A 16,799-nucleotide genomic window follows, 5' to 3' on the forward strand; every position below is an offset into this window, starting at 1 on the left:
TAGGTACTTATTTGTACCTGGGGCAATGGAGGGTCAAGTGCCCAGAATCACAAGGAGCTGCAGTGGGAATTGAACCCAGCTCCCCAGAATCAAAGTCCACTGCACTAACCACTAGGCTACTCCTCCACTGGGGTCATAAGCTCCCAACTTATGACCAATGAGAACAACATTGTTAGAAGAGATGTAACTACCACTGAGCAAGCCTGTAAAAGAGCCCAGGGCCGCCCTCTCTTTCTCTCATCTTCTCCCCCCCCCCCCCCCCCCCACCTCACCATGTACATCCTACTGTTACTTTACTACTAGAGGTCACCAGCAGTGGCAGTGATTTATCACTGCTACCTGTAATCTGCCCTGGTTCCTTCCCTCTGTGTTCCAACCCCCTCTGATGCAACCTTCTGTTGCCTTGTGAGAGGGATTTACCCCTGCTTCCCAGGACATCTACTGTAGGTTTCAGAAAAGTGCTTCCTTTGTGCAGTGCTCCACTGGAGGGATACGGGATGGTAGCCCCCTTACTCCCCTAGTGTTTCTTGCTGCCTTCCAAAAATGATATTGGTAAAGCATACATAGGTCTGTGAGAGCTTCAGCAACATAGATGTGTATCTTCGTAAAATGGCTAATATATACACGTGCCTGTGATGATAGATAGATAGATAGATAGATAGATAGATAGATAGATAGATAGATAGATAGATAGATAGATAGATAGATAGATAGATTCTGAACTACCAGCACTTACACATTTATGTTGCACTGTTTTTTTGTTGATATTTTAGAGGTTGATGCTTGTGAAATGGATGCTCTGGCTGCATGTAACCAATGTATACAAGTCTATTCTTGGATATATTTTAGAACAGGCTTTACATCGACAGATACTGTTCTAAAATACTAGCATAACTTGAGATGAACCTTACCAAGATGTCTCAGTTCCACTTTGTACATGCTTTAAAAATGCCACTCCATACATATAGCTGCTAGCGGCAAACACTCTCCATATATTTTCAGTGCTGCCACCTATCTGAATAGCGGTGCTGAATGTATGTATTTTTTTTAATGCCCAACTGAATTTTTTTTAAATATACTTGCCAGCAAGTTTGCACATTGACCCATTTAGTAAAAGCCTTGTAAATATTGCCATGTTCAGATCATGTTATAAAGATTGTAAGGTGTGTTTTTGTTTCACTCCCTCAGGATCTACAAAATGTAACAGATATGGAGTCTGAAGAAAACCACACAGAAACCCTACCATACAAGGAGACAGGACAAGAAAAGAATGAACATATTTCAGCAGACCAAAATCATGACATGAAAAGGCAAAAAAAGATTGATATAGAAGAAGAGACAAGAAGGACAGAAGAATATGAAAGACTTTGTGACAATGAGGAGAAAAAACAACAGGCAGAAGCTGAAGAAAAAAATAGACTAGAAAATCAAAGATGTAAGGAGCTTGAGGAACAAAGAAAAGAACAAGAGAGAAGGCGCTTGGAGGAAGAAAAAAGGCAGCAGCTCATAGAAGAAGAAAAACGTTTCAAGATAGAAGAGCAGAAGCGACAAGAAGAAGAGAGGCTGAAACAGGAGGAACAGAGATGTCGAGAGTTGGAAGAGTGCAGGCGACAGGAAGAACAGAGACTTCGAGAGTTGGAGGAGTACAGGAAACAAGAAGAACAGAGACAACATGAATTAGAAGAAGAAAAACGAATTCAGTTTGAAGAGAAGAGGAGAAAAGAAGAACAAATGCAACATGAAATGGAAGAACGTAGACAAAAGGAAGAAGAGAAACAACACGAGCTGGAAGAACAAAAGCGCCTTGAGATTGAAAAGCAACAGCATCAGGAGGAAGAGAAGAGAAAACAAGAGGCACAGAGACAACAAATCGAAGAACAGAAACAAAAGAACATAGAAGAACAGAAACTTCTGGAAATGCAATGGCAACAGCAGCAATCGGAAGTATTCAGACAACAGGAAGAAAAAGAAAAAATGGGTGAAGAAATGAGGTGGCAAGAGCTGGACCAAAGGCAAACAATGCCAAAATCATACACATTTAAAGTGTCATCAGGAGAAAAGCAAATTATATTTGAAAAAGTGAATCTAAGCCCAGTTACACCTGTCAAAGAATTATTGCTTTCCTCAGAAGTAAATGAACCCACTAAATCCAATAAGATTTCTCATGCTCTCCCATCTGCCTTATGTGTTCCTCACACAGCTATTTTGGTCACTGGTGCTCAGCTTTGTGGTCCTGCAGTAAACCTGAACCAGATTAAAGATATGGCTTGCAAATCTATACTTGGGTTGACAGAAGAAAGGAAAACAATGGACATATCAACCATGGAAAATGTATCTAAAGTGACCCATGAAAGCGTATCTCGCACCAGTAAGACAAAGTTAACATCTGAAACACTGGAAACTCAGTCCACATTGGATGAATTGGTTTCTATTAGGTCTAGGATCCTCAAAAATGCAGAAAATGGAAAAATCCTTGAAGACGACCAGAAGGGTCTTAGTAGATACAGTGATGATTGGACACCTAAAGGGAAAGGGAATTCCCACAGTAACTTAAGGAAAACCCTGTCAGCAAGTGCAAAATTCTCTATAACACCTGCATGGCAGAAATTTTCAGAAACAGTCAAAGCTAATGACAATAAGGATCACACAGATACAGTCAAACAAACAGAACAAGACAGTACTGATGACAAGACAACGCTATGTGACAGCCATACTGAGGATGTGACTGTCAATACTACTTTAGGAGGTACAGAAGACACATCTATGGTGTCCACAAGTACAGTTGCAAAGCAGGTTAAGATAATGGATAGTACAGAAGGCTGTAAGTTTGCCAAAGATCTTCCTTCATTCCTTGTTCCCAGCCTCCCTCAATCTCCATGCAAAGCATCGCTCCAGTCCGAATCTCCAACTAAATCTGAAACTCAACTGACTGCTGCTGTGAGGCAACCAGAAAAGGCAGTGCAAAATGTAGAGGAGAAAATGCCTCCCTTTGGAATAAAGTTAAGAAGGACAAACTACTCCTTACGTTTTCACTCTGATCAGCAGAGTGAACAAAAGAAAAAGAAAAGGTATAGCGCTGGGGACAGTTTTGACGGGGTACCTAGCTCTTGGATTACCGCAGACTGTGAAAGGGAACCTAGTTATGTGTCTGGAAAGCAGCTGGCATCTACAGACAAAGAACTGCCAAACATCTTTTTTAAAATCTCTTCAAGTAATGTGTGTGGTAGCTCTCATTCCACTATTGCATCCTTTCCGTCACCTACTAGCAGTAGTCTTTCTTCCATTAGCGATGAAAAGACTGCATCAAAACCACAGTTTCTGCCCAAACCGGTAGTTGCTCCAAAACCCCCCAGCCACACCCCACCATCCTCTCCTCATGCTAGGCACAACAGATCAAATTTGGCCGACGTGGCAGCCCACAAAGTTGCAAGCACTGATACAGAGATAGAAAGGAAAAGAGAGGACAATGCTGTGAGTTCCGTCTCCCCACCTCCCCAGAATGTCAGGACTGAAGAGGAAGAAATAAAAGAAAAGAAATCCTTTTTCCCATCCCTCAACATTCCGTGGAGAGAAAAATCCGATAGAAAACCTGAGCTGATAAGAAAAGGTACATCACAGGTTCCTACAGTCACAATAAGCATGTCGCACGAAGCAGGCCTAAAGGCTTTTGTAGTTGTCAGGTACTTTGAATGTTGATCTGTTTTTGCAATGAAACCTGAATTAAAGTTCCACCTAAATAACCAGATGTTGTGGTAATTTTTGGGGGGGGGGGGGAGTTTAATATCCCAAAGTGGCCACAATAGCTGGTTAATTTGGTGGAACTATATGATCCAGTTTTGATAGCAGTTATCTATTGCGACACTAAATTTTGGGTGCATTGCATGGTCTGCTTTTATTTCATTGCAGTACATTCAGGGCTGACGAATGGGATGTCTTTAAAGCATTAGCAAAGTAGCCACTTAAAAGGCAATTCTATAAACTGCTGCCTGCATTTAGATGCACTGGTGCCCTTTCACGCTGTGCTGTAAGGGCATGCATAAGTGCCATAGTATGTAAATGCAAGGGGATGTTTACATAGGCAGGATATTAAATGCATAATTTACAGAATATTGTAAGTTACATGCATCCCTGCTGTATTTACGTGGAGGGGCATAATCGAACGGGGCCGGCCATCTATATGGGCGGCCATCTCTAAGGCCGGCCCCGGAAAGCGCCACACATGACCATATTATCGAAACAAGATGGCCAGCCATCTTTCGTTTCGATAATGCGGTTGGGGCCAGCCAAATCTCAACATTTGGGCCGGCGTTAGAGATCGCCGCCATTGTTTTTTTGCCGATAATGGAAACTAATGGCGTCCATCTCAAACCCGGCCAAATCCAATGCATTTGGTCATGGGAGGAGCCAGCACTTATAGTGCAGTGGTCCCCCTCAAATGCCAGGACACCAACCGGGCACCCTAGGGGGTGCTGCAGTGGACTTCACAAATTGCTCCCAGGTGCACAGCTCTCTTACCTTGGGTGCTGAGCCCCCCAAAAACTCACTACCCACAACTGTACAACACTACCATAAGCCTTAAAGGGTAAAGGGGGGCACCTACATGTGGGTATAGTGGGTTTGTGGTGGGTTTTGGATGGCTCGTTTACCACCACAAGTGTAACAGGTAGGGGGGGGGGGATGGGCCTGGGTCTGCCTGCCTGAAGTGCACTGCAGTAACCATTAAAAACTGCTCCAGGGACCTGCATAGTGCTGTGATGGAGCTGGGTATGACATTTGAGGCTGGCATAGAGGCTGGCACAAAAATGTTTAAAAAATATTTTTTTTTTGGGGGGGGGGAGGGGGTTGGTGACCACTGGGGGAGTAAGGGGAGGTGATCCCCAATTCCCTCCGGTGGTCATCTGGTCAGTTGGGACACTTTTTTGAGGCTTGGTCCTAAAAATAAATGGACCAAGTGAAGCCGGCCAAGTCCTCGTCAGAGCCGGCCTTTTTTCCATTATCGGCCGAAGCCGGCCATCTCTTAACCATGCCCTGTCCCGCCTTCCGTACCCTGCCAAAATGCCCCCCTTAAACTTTGGCCAGCCCTGTGACAGAAAGCAGCTTTCGATTATACCGATTTGGCCGGGTTTAGGAGATGGCCAGCCATCTCCCGATTTGTGTCGGAAGATGGCCAGCCTTCTCCTTCGAAAATAAGCAGGATAGTGGCATAGTAGATGACGGCAGATAAAGAGCTGTACAGTCCATCCAATCTGCTCAATGAGATAAACTCATAGCATAATGTATAATGTGATACCACATATGCATACTTAAACTTGATTTGTCTTCCCATTTTCATGGCACAGACCAAAGAAGTCTGCCCAGCATTGGCCTTGTTCCCAAACTACTGAAGCTGTCAAGTTCTACTCCAATCCATCCAGCCATGATCACGGCACAGAAGGCCCAATATCAAATCACAGGCATTAGCCTGGCTAACCCCCGTGGTCGGCGCTGATCCTGAATATTCAATGCCAGGCCATTTCCGGTGACTAGCATTGAATATCTGGTTTATTTTTGGCCGGTTCAACTTAACCAGCCAAGCTGATATTCAGCACTAGCTAGTTAAGTTTGAACCAGCCAGAGATATTCCAGGTATTGATATGGCCAAATATGGCTGCCAAACTCATGCTGAAAATCGGCAGATAGCCGGTTATATCGTGCGGTATAAGTCGCTAGCTGCTAACTGCAAATTTTCAACGGATCATGGCCAGCCTTGTGTACTGAAAATTTGTAGATAGCCGGTTATGGGACATTTAACTGGCCAGGTGCCAGTCCTGCCTGGTTAAATGCTTTTGAATATCAAGAGAGACTGTAGAAGTCTGCCTGGCAATGGCTTTGTTTCCCAAATACTAGAATTGCAATCTAAGCACAGCTAAGGTTGTTTAGTTCCATTCTCTTTCCATACAGGATTCCTTTGTGTTTATCCTATGCATTTTTCAGTTCTGTTACCATTTTCATCTCCACCACCTCCCGCAGGAGGCATTCCAGGTATCTACCACCCTCTCCATGAAAAAGTACTTCCTGACATTATTCCTGAGTAGGCTCCAGGATTGTTTGTAGATTAATACCTTTCAACTATGGGAATGTCTGTATCATATCACCCCTGTCTCTCCTTTCCTTCAAGGTATACATCTTCAGGACTTCAAGTCTCTTCTCATATATCTTGTGGCACAAATCTCATACCATTCTCTTTGCTTTTCTCTGAATTGCTTCAAGTCTTTTCATGTCCTTAGCTCTATGGCTGGCATAACTGCTGGTGCCTAAATGCAAGGTGCACGGATGCTGGATCACACTAATTTGATGCCTAAATTCTACAATGGAATTTAGGCACCCAGATATTGTTATAGAATAGGCTCTCACCATACAGCATTGGGACATCTAAATGGAACACCCAGTTATAGAATTGCCCCCTTAATCATGATCTTTTCTAGCTTCCACATGCATCCAATACAGGGCTGTTATGGAACTAGAGCACTGTACTGATTTCTTGTGTGGCTAAAATAGAAAATAAAAGCAACAAAATAAGGACTAGATTACCAAGTGGGTTATAAGATGCAGACTGAAAATGGGATAATAAGAACTGAAGCCAATACAAATGGACAGTCACATGGGATCAAAAATAGCACTAGTCTAAGTCTAGATGTCTCCTAATCCAGAAAGGTTGACAATTACAGCATCTAGTTTAAAAAATCAATTTACAAGATACTAAATTATAAGTGGCAAACCTCAGTGTCTCACTTTAGCTGTATAGTTTGCTTTGGTTTATGAAACAGTCAAGAAAACTGAGCTCTGTGATTAGGAAGAAGTTACATGCAATAAAATTTCACTTATTGCATGGTCGTCTAGGATCTGTTCACCCAACTATTTATATAATCAATATAGGGTTTTATTCACTCACACTGGACATTGTTTAGGTGCATTAGTTTGCTCTCCAGTATATGGTAAGACTTTTCTTATTCTGCTTTCCAGGTAGCTGCAAAGTCACAAACATCCCAGAGCTTGCAGTAATATGTTCCTGCACTCCCATCATGCTTTCCACTTACTAATGGACTATGTAATAAAACCTCCAAAGAAAGCCACAGCATGATGGCTGAAACGTCAGTTCTACTTACTCAGATGCGGCAAGATCAAGACAATTGCAACAATCACAACGCCAGCCGCAGAAGCCTAAGAGATTATACTAAAAAACAAACAACAAAGTCCATATTCAAAATGTTTTAATTTTTAATCTGTGGCCAGAAAAAAACATATCTATAGATTGGATATCAATGGGCAGCCAAAATATATCCTTTTAGAAGGAAACATTCCAAGGATGGGGCCTAAACATAAACAGCTAGTGTTAATATTTTGTATATTTCCATCTGTTTAAGTGGAATGGCATAAACCGCTCTTAGACCAATTGTGATACATCCAATGCAATAAATAATAAAATAAAATCTGTCTACCCTTTGTCATCTCCCACTCAGTCACTTTTGGGCCCATACCAAGGGTGCAGTGTTTATTTATAAGTTACCTATGTGGAACTGTGTCAGAGGCCAAGCTGAAATTCAAGTTCACCACATCTAGAGCTCTCTCCTGTTCTAACTCTGTGGTCAAGTAGTCAGAAAAATTGATCAGATTTGTCTGACAAGACCTATTTCTAGTAAATCCATGCTCCTTGGATCCTGTATTCCATTGGATTCCAGAAATTGCACTATACCATTAATTTACTCACTACCATGGTCAAACAAACTGATCCCAGCCTCTTCTATACTTCCAGTTTTGTGAAGCCCTCCAGAATCACTCCTGACTCTAAGAGGCACTGAAAGGGTCAGAGTTCCCTCAATACTGTCAAATATGTCTCATCTGGTCCCATTGCTTTGTCTATTTTTATTTTAGTTAGCTCCTCATGAAAACAGTCTTCTGAATTTGACTGGAAATCTACCTCAGTACCATTTCTGTTTGTGTTCATTTGCTGCCAACCTACTCCTGGCCATTCCTCAGTGAATATCAAGCACAAATATTTCCTAAGCAATTCCACCTTTCCCTTACCAGCCTCCCCTTCATTTTTGAGTCTGATAATACCACTTTTGCGCTTCCTCTGCAAACTAATATATCTAGGAAAAAGTCTTGTTTCCCTGTTTTACTGTATTAGCTATATTTTTTCTATTTGCTTCTTTGTTTTCCTAACTACTTTTCCAGGTTCTCTTAGCTTTTCCAGATATTGTTTCTTATATCATTGTTTCTGCAAACTCGTGTAGTTTATGATGGCTAAACCTTTTCCCCCCCTTGCTTTCTTAGCTAATTCTTTAGAAAACCATATTGGCCTCTTTTTCTTCTTGCCTTTATTTACTTTTCTAACAAAGAGTTCATTGCTTGCACAATATATCAGGTTTGCCCACTGCTCTTCTACTTTCTCTTGATTTCCCATCAGACTAATGAATCTTTGAGGTACTTCCTCATATTAGCAGAGTTAATTTTCCTAAACTTTAGGTCCTTCACTTTTGAATCCACCTTACAGCTTATACTAAACCACACCATCCAGAAGATCACCCACTACAACATCAAGAACACTCTTCCCATTTGTAAACACCAAGGAACCCGATTTTGAATATCAGGGTGGGAATGGTGGCCAGGAATCTCATGTGCAAAGGCAGAAGGGAATAACAAAAAGTCTTTACTTTATGGAGGCTGTGGAGGCCCAGGATGCTGTCTCTCTCCATAGTTCCTCAAGTGATAAGTAAATATAGTAAATGTATATAACTATCATTTCTATAGCACTACTAGACATGTGCAGTGCTGAACATAAAACATGTATGAGCCAGTCTCTGCTCAACAGAGTTTAAAATCTATTCAAGCAAGAAAAAAGGGGGTCCTCACAAATTTCACAAACAGTCATGCAGCGCCAACAAGGGTGACAGTGAGGAGAGTTCCAAATGACTGAGTCAAACAAGGAGTAAGAGTATCCAAGAGTTTATTTGCCAAATATACTGATATAAAGACCCTATATGGGCCGTGTTTCGGCACACAGCCTTCCTTAGGGGTCACAGCAGTTCGAATAAAGTGGAGTAAAATAGATAATTCACAAATATAACATCTTCAGATAAGAAAGCAAAGGTCCCATCATGCAGAATTTAGAAATGTGTCTTGGAGCTCATGAACACAGACGCGGTGCTCCAAGATGCATTTCTAAGTTCTGCATGCTGGGACCTTTGCTTTCTTATCTGAAGATAAGTTATATTTGTAAATTATCTGAGCAATTTTAGGTCCACTTGGTCCATATAAGAGACTATTGAGGCCATATACCATTTATGTGTAGATCTTCTAGACTCCTGATGCAGGCCATTTGGGCCGAAACACAAGCCGTGTCGAGCCGTTAAGAAGATTTAAATATAGTTTCCTTGAACATTTTTGATATGAGGTCTTCCTTTGATCTCCTCTGCTGTTGTTTGCTATGTGAGGGGCATGGGCATGTCAGGGGTGCTCCAAAAGGTTTCACACGTTGTTACTGAATAATGATGAATCAGTGCGCCTAATTGGGCACCAGCGTTTACATCAGGTTTCAGCAGGCATAAGTCTGGCACCCAAAGTTATGGTGCAGAAATAAACGCTAAGCATGATTCTATAAAGGGTGCATGCTCTTTGTAGAAGCATACTCAATGCTGATCTTTTCTGGCATCCATTTTTTAGCACAATTTATGGAATCCAGCCAATACTATTTCTGTCCTGAGATTGCGCAGCATTAGGTAAACGCTGTGTAGTCATACACCATACATTTCTTTCATCAGTGTCTGTGATCCCATTCACCTTTTGTGTCTGCAGTCCCTTCTCGCCCAGATCAGTCCTAGAAGGGTTACTTTACTTATAATATATACATTTTGGTTGGTGGGTCCTGGTTGGGATCAGTATCACTGGGGGACTGTTGGCAAAACAGTCCACATTCTCCATTCTCCAAAGGCACTCTACTCAGTCCAGGTGATAAATGAGGTCTGAACCAAATGTTTGCTCAAAGATAGTCTTTAAGCAAAAAGGACAACATTCACACAAATAATATCAGATCATCAGACATAAAGCAAACAAATAACAGCAAATGCATTCACTTTGTTCTCTTTCAGGACTCCCCAAATGCTAAGGGATTCCTTTTTCCTCCTGTCTCCTGTACATCTCCAGAGCTGGCTTAAATTTTGATATGATCACTGCTGTCATTTATTTTCATTATTTGGCTATTCTCTCATAGACCTCTGCTGTTTTCTCAGGACTAGTGTCCTCTGATGCACTTCAGTTTTCCTCTAGCTGCACAAGTCCTCTCTTCTCCTTAGAAGCAGTGGTGTGCTGGTTCCCCATTCCAGCTTACACCTTCCAGCAAAAGCCTTAACAAATCTGTCACTTCTTACTATCCTCCTGATACTATGGCTGGGCTAGCCAAAGTCCTTCTCTTCATAGAGCCAGAGCTGCTAAGGGGTCCTGATTTTTGAGAGGGAGATTTTAAGTACATCCCCCCCCCCCCCCCCCCAGCCATGCCCCATTCTTCCTTGGCTCTGCCCACTCTACTTCATAGCTCTGCCCCCTGAAACACCTCAGTCCCACTGCCATTCCAGAAAATATTCTAGCATCTAGTCCCTCAGGGACATAACGCAAGGGAGCCTTGGCCCCCTCACTTTGAGCTTAAGCCCACTCCAAAATTGTGGCACTGGTTTATTATCAACCACATAGAGATAAGAATTTTCAATTTTGGTACAGTATAAGTCATCACAAAAACAAAAGATAAAAAAAACCAATGGAGTGCGTTAGCCCCTTTAGTTATGTTTTATATTTAAACGTTTTTTTATTGAAATTGCAAGAACATAAACGGTGCCATACAAGGTTCTGCATTTAACATTCATCAATCTTCAAACTAATTATACAATCATTAGTCAATAAACATGTATCATTTTTGCTTTTTTAAATACAACCTGTTTAATATTACTCTCATCAGATTAAACTTATCCAACCCCCACCCTCCCCCCAACCCCCCTCTTCTTCCCCCCTCCCTCCCTCCCTCCCCCAGACCTGGAGATCTATTCAGTATAATCCATGGAATTATCCTTCATTTAAGAGTAAACTACGACCTCTATGGCTTAGACTTCGCAAATAAGGACCCCAAACAGCCAAGAACGTGACTCTCTTGTTCTTTGAGAGCCGAGATTCTCTAGCCTCCCAAGAAGCCAGCTGGTGCAATTGGTTTCTCCAGTGCCAATATGCTGGAGGATCTTTAATTGTCCAGTACTGTAATATACATTTCCTGGCCAGTAAACTCATCTTTCTAAGCAATATTGTTTCAAATTTATTCAGCCCTCTAAAGGACCCCGGGATATCTAAAAGCAATTGTTCAACTGTCCCTGAAATCCTAAGCCCCAGTCGCTCCTCCCAAAAGCCTCGGACCTGTGTCCAAAACCCCTTTAGTTATGTTTAAACATAAGAGATCTGCATGAAACAAAATATTTATTTTTATTTTAAAACTACTTATCCTGAAACATGTTCAAAACAGAATAATCAGTTTGTGAATCTAAATGTAAACTTCTACAAAACAGATGCAGATGTGATTCCATGTGCCCCAATAAAAGGACAGTTTAATTTTACTTCCATTTAATGTCAGTATATTCCATCTTTAACACCAGGCTTCCCAAGGCAGATTACAACAACAGTTATCCCCACTGAAATTTGGGGAGTTGTCGCAGTGAGAAGGGAAAGATGCCAGAGGAGTGCGGCAGACTCAGTGCCTCACAGGACCGCCCCTATCAGTGGGAGACTTTCCCACTTTGGCGGTAGTGCGGGATATGACCCGCCAAAGCAGGAGTCTCCCACTCAATGTGGGAGACTTGGCAGGTCTGCAGAACTTGATGCAGTGGCCAGGATATTAGAGCCAAACAATGTCAAACAGGACTAGGGTCTCCTCGTACTATTATCTCCCTGGTCAGGACATCCCTTCATTTCTTCTAGAAACTATGGGGGCATTCATGAGTCAAAGTAAAATATTTTAGTAGACCCACGAGGTCTCTGCTATCCACCTAGAGCAGAACCATAGATGTCTCTACATATCAGTTCTTTGGGTCAGTGGCTTCCCTTCTGATTGAACTTCACAGTCTCTACTCTTTGGAACCCTTGTCTACACAGACTCTTTCCCCACTATCCTGTAGTTAAGCTCCTGGTTAATATTTCTCTCCCCTTTCCCCCTCCCCCCTACCCTTTAACTTGTGGCATAAGATCCTGGGTTCACTTTACTCCTTACTTCAGCAGTCAGGCAGAGCAGTGGGCAAAACCTCTGAATTTCACATGTACTTCACATAAGACTCTAACTTCAAATTCATGTGAGGCTTCACACTAGACACAAACTAGACCCAAAGGCTCAGCCTTAAGCAAACAACCACAGCTCCTTGTGACTCTGGGCAAGTCACTTAACCCTCCATTGCCCCATGTAAGCCGCATTGAGACTGCCATGAGTGGGAAAGCGCGGGGTACAAATGTAACAAAAAACAAAAACAAAACAATCCACACAGAAATTCAAACAGAAATCTAAAACACACTCTAGGGGCCTCTAGTTTATATGGGGTTTGGCTGAAACCACGCAGCCTTAAGCTCAATTTTTTTGCTTCCTTAGACCCCAATAAAGGGGGGGGGGGGCGTAATGAATAGAGAAGGTTACAAAGGAAAAACAATTAATAGTTAGTAATGCGGTGATTCCTCAATTAACTTTAAATGATGTTATTTTACAGTTGTTTCAAATCCAGAAAAGATTTAAGCTGTTCCGGTGAATAAAATATATATTTTGTTTCACCCAATTTTACTATGCATTTACATGGATACGCTAAAAAGAAGGAACCCCCTATCTCCACAGTTCTTTCCTCATGGCTAAGAATAATTTCCTTTTTAGTTGGGTTTGATTTGTAACATCAGGGAATATCCACACTTTCTGACCACCAAAGAGGGTTTTAGCATGTTTGAAATAAAGTCTCTTGACTGCATTAAGGTCCTGTTCGAATACAAAAGAAACAATAAGTGTAGGCCTTTCAGCTGTTTCGTCTAAAGATTGTTCCAATAGATCTGAAATATTGGTCAAATCTTGGTTTGCTTTTGCTGTTGCTCCTATCCCTCCTTCTTCCTTTCTGATACTTGGTATATAATATAACTTATTTATAGGAGGAATTGCTTCTAAAGGAAACTTCAAGCTTTCATTCAAGTATCTTCTAAACAGTTCCACTGCACTGCCTCCAGGAAGTTTAGGGAAGTTTAAGAAGCGCAAATTCAAACGTCGATTAAAATTTTCCAAATGTTCAATCTTTCGACGCATGTCTGTATTATCTTTAACTACAGTGTCTCTAGATGTTTGCAATGATTCAACTTCTTGTTGCAGATTTGTAACTTTAGAGACCAAATCTTGTTTTACCGAATCAACTGTTAACTTGAATTCCTCAAATTTAAGATTAAAGTTGCTACTTCACCTGATGTTTTTTGTAATGTTGCGTCCATTATATTTAACATCATCCACATCTTCTCCAGGTTAACCTCCGATAATTTCTCATGAGGCTCTGTCTCGGAGCACGGCGTTTTTTGCAGAGTTAGTCCCTCGCTTGGCAGTCCTCTCGCTGCACTTCCGGCGGTTTGATGGTTCGCCCCTAGCTCAGCTATCGACAGTGGACAAGGAGGTATCAACACTGATGGTGGTGAGAGGGAAACTTCTTCTCCCAGCGGGAATTCCCCTTCTCCAGTCTTCTCCGCTATGGGATCCGTTTCCCTCGATTTCGTCGAGGACGCGGTGAGGAAACGCTCTATGTTTGGCTGGGTCAGCGTGGAAGTTGAGGAGGGCGGGGGCACCAATCTCAGCATTCCTTTTCGTTTAGAATGTGGCATTTTAGTAAGAAGAATTCAATTTTTGCCTCCAGCTTCTCAGGAGCGTTTCACAAAACATCCGATTACGCCGCCATCTTGGACACGCCCCCCTCTCTCTCTTGCATTTGACTCCTGCAGCAGGAAACAGGAAGTTTCATCAGAGGAGGCGGGAAGCTAGAGAGGGAGGACTTCGGTTACTGAGGAGTGGAGCAACGTGTGCTTAATGCCACCATGTGTACAAGGCAAGTTCGGAGGGCCACGTGTGGTGGGGGAGGGGAATGAGATGCCAGAGAATGGGTGGTCGGAGAAAAAAGGCTGCCAGGGGTAGGAGAGAACAAGCTGCAGGAGCATCGGGGAGGAAGGGGGTAAGAGAGATAAATATGCTAGAGGGAGGAAGAGTCTGGGAGAGGAGGAAAGAGAAAAAGATAGGTAGTGGAACCAGGAGCAAGCAGCTTGACGTGATTAAAATTATTAACTCATTAAAGATTTTAATGCATTAATTGCGTTAAAAGTGTTAAATGTACAGCCCTAGTTATTACAGAAGTTAAATTGAAATTGTGGTAACTTGAATTGTAAACTTGAATTGCTTTTATTTATTGCAAATTATTTAACACCTTGTATCATTTTCTTTAATACAATCAATACGTCATGCAAGGTTCAGCATTGGGAGTCACGGACCGAGAAAGGGATCTAGGTGTCGTCGTTGGTGATACGTTGAAAACTTCTGCTCAATGTGCTGCTGCTGCTAGGAAAGCAAATAGAATGTTGGGTATCATTAGGAAAGGGATGTAAAATAAAATAAGGATATTATTCTGCTGTTGTATCGCTCCATGGTGTATTGTGTTCAATTCTGGTCGTCACTCCTCAAAAAAGACATAGTAGAATTGGAAAAGGTGCAGAGAAGGGCAACAAAGATGATACAGGGGATGGGACGGCTTCCCTATCAGGTTAGGCTGAAGAGGCTGGGGCTCTTCAGCTTGGAGAAAAGGCGGCTGAGGGGAGATATGATAGAGGTCTATAAGATAATGAGTGGAATGGAACGGGTCGATGTGGAGCGTCTGTTTACGCTTTCCAAAAATACTAGGACAAGGGGGCATGCGATGAAGCTGCAGTGTGGTAAATTTAAAACAAATCGGAGGAAATGTTTTATCACTCAACGCGTAATTAAACTCTGGAATTCACTGCTGGAAAAGGTGGTTAAGGTGGTTAACTTAGCGGACTTCAAAAAAGGGTTGGACAGCTTCCTTGGGGAAAAAGCCATAGAATGTTATTGAATGGACAAGGGAATAGAGTATTTCTAGGATGGGCGGGACAAATTGCTTGTTCTTTTGGCCACTGTCAGTGACAGGATGCTGGGCTCGATGGACCCTTGGTCTGTCCCAGCATGGCAATGCTTATGTACTTATAAACATTAACAATTGGTACCAACTTAAAGAAACATATCTAAGTATTTCCATTTATTACTATGTAATAAAATATCTAAAAACTTTTCTTGACAAATCCCTTGATTGCATGGATTTTATTTGGGAACCCTACCAGAAAACGTAACATTTCTATCAAATGATTTATTTGTAGTAATCCTTTTCTCCACCACTAGGGGTTTTATATTAAATTGGTATAATCCTGAAACTAGGAGTGTACTAGAGTAGTGAGGGGACCTGAAAGGATCCTGAAACAATGATCTTACAAATATAAAACTTAAATACATCTTACATTCACTCACTCCACAAAAGGTTAGGTATTCTGACTGCAACTCCTATGGAAACATTTTAGAATCCAGTGTTCTCATGGACCGGTATGAATACTGGTTTCTACATGCCTTTTGAATTAGGAGCTTTTCCCACCCACAAAAAAAGCATTGTACTGTATTCACCTGAAATTGATTTCTTTCTTTTCTCTTTTAGAAAAACCAGTTCTCCAAAGCAGGCATTCTTTAGATGGATCCCGGCTGATGGAAAAAGTGGAGTCAGCTCAACCTCTGTGGATTACATTAGCACTACAAAAGCAGAAAGGCTTTCGGGAGCAGCAGGCAACCAGGGAGGAGAGGAAGCAAGCCCGAGAAGCAAAGCAGGCTGAAAAACTAGCAAAAGAAAACATAAATGTAATTACTGATAGATTCAGGAAAAAGAATGTTTTTTACAATCACCGACACCAATTACAAATGCCGATATTTATGTGACGTTGCTAACTACAGTTGTGTTCAGTTGTATGTAAAGTAAAAATGTCATTTAATTAGGAATATTGAAAAATGTGTATACTAATTTTCTATTTCACTATTTATAAAATTAATTATCTGAATGAAAGCAGAGGCATGGAAACCATTGTTTCACCTAGGAAGACCCAGTAGCTCTTTGGGAGCATGCATTTGATTTATTTGGGTGCCTAAAACTTTTAAGAGCACATTAATTGCTTGTATACCTATGAATTAGTGCATGTATAATTGATTTGCACTTCTGATAAAAGTTCTTGTGCACTTCCCTATAACATCCTATATATCAGCTCCTGAACTGTTGAAGAAGTATATCTCTGATATTTTGCAAATACCTTTTGATAGCCACCCTCTGGCGTCTAAAGTGATTTATATTTCCCTTAAAATTTTCTTTATCAGAGAAAAGAGATGTGAACTTAACTGACATTTTGGAAAATTCAGAAATTACAGATAGAGATATTATTAGTGACTTTCGCCTTTGATTTAGATAGGAACAATGTTTTGAAATTGTATTTCCGACACATGGCTGATAGTTTTTTGGGTTCAAAGATGAATACATTCCCTGACATATCAAGGGAATCGCAGACTAGGAGGCGTGAATTCTTGGCTTTTAAGCCAGGAATTATTGCCCTAGGTAGGACCTTCCTAGTGTGATTCCCTTGTAAGTGTTTTATTTCCTTATTACTTATTTGTTGAACCTAAGAAATTACAA

General features: G+C 41.5%; 1 protein-coding gene across 2 annotated transcripts in view; it reads left to right on the plus strand.

The window, feature by feature from the left end:
- KIAA1211 (KIAA1211 ortholog) overlaps window positions 1-16,799 on the plus strand; it is a 179,525-nt gene that overhangs the window by 141,327 nt on the left and 21,399 nt on the right. For both annotated transcript variants that reach the window (XM_030191407.1, XM_030191408.1), the window contains 2 exons: window positions 1,189-3,607; window positions 15,783-15,979. In XM_030191407.1, the coding sequence (XP_030047267.1) occupies window positions 1,189-3,607; window positions 15,783-15,979 (2,616 nt within the window). The remainder of the gene's footprint in view (window positions 1-1,188; window positions 3,608-15,782; window positions 15,980-16,799) is intronic.

Source organism: Microcaecilia unicolor, chromosome 2 (assembly GCF_901765095.1).
Source record: "Microcaecilia unicolor chromosome 2, aMicUni1.1, whole genome shotgun sequence".
Taxonomy (NCBI): Eukaryota; Metazoa; Chordata; class Amphibia; order Gymnophiona; family Siphonopidae; genus Microcaecilia; species Microcaecilia unicolor.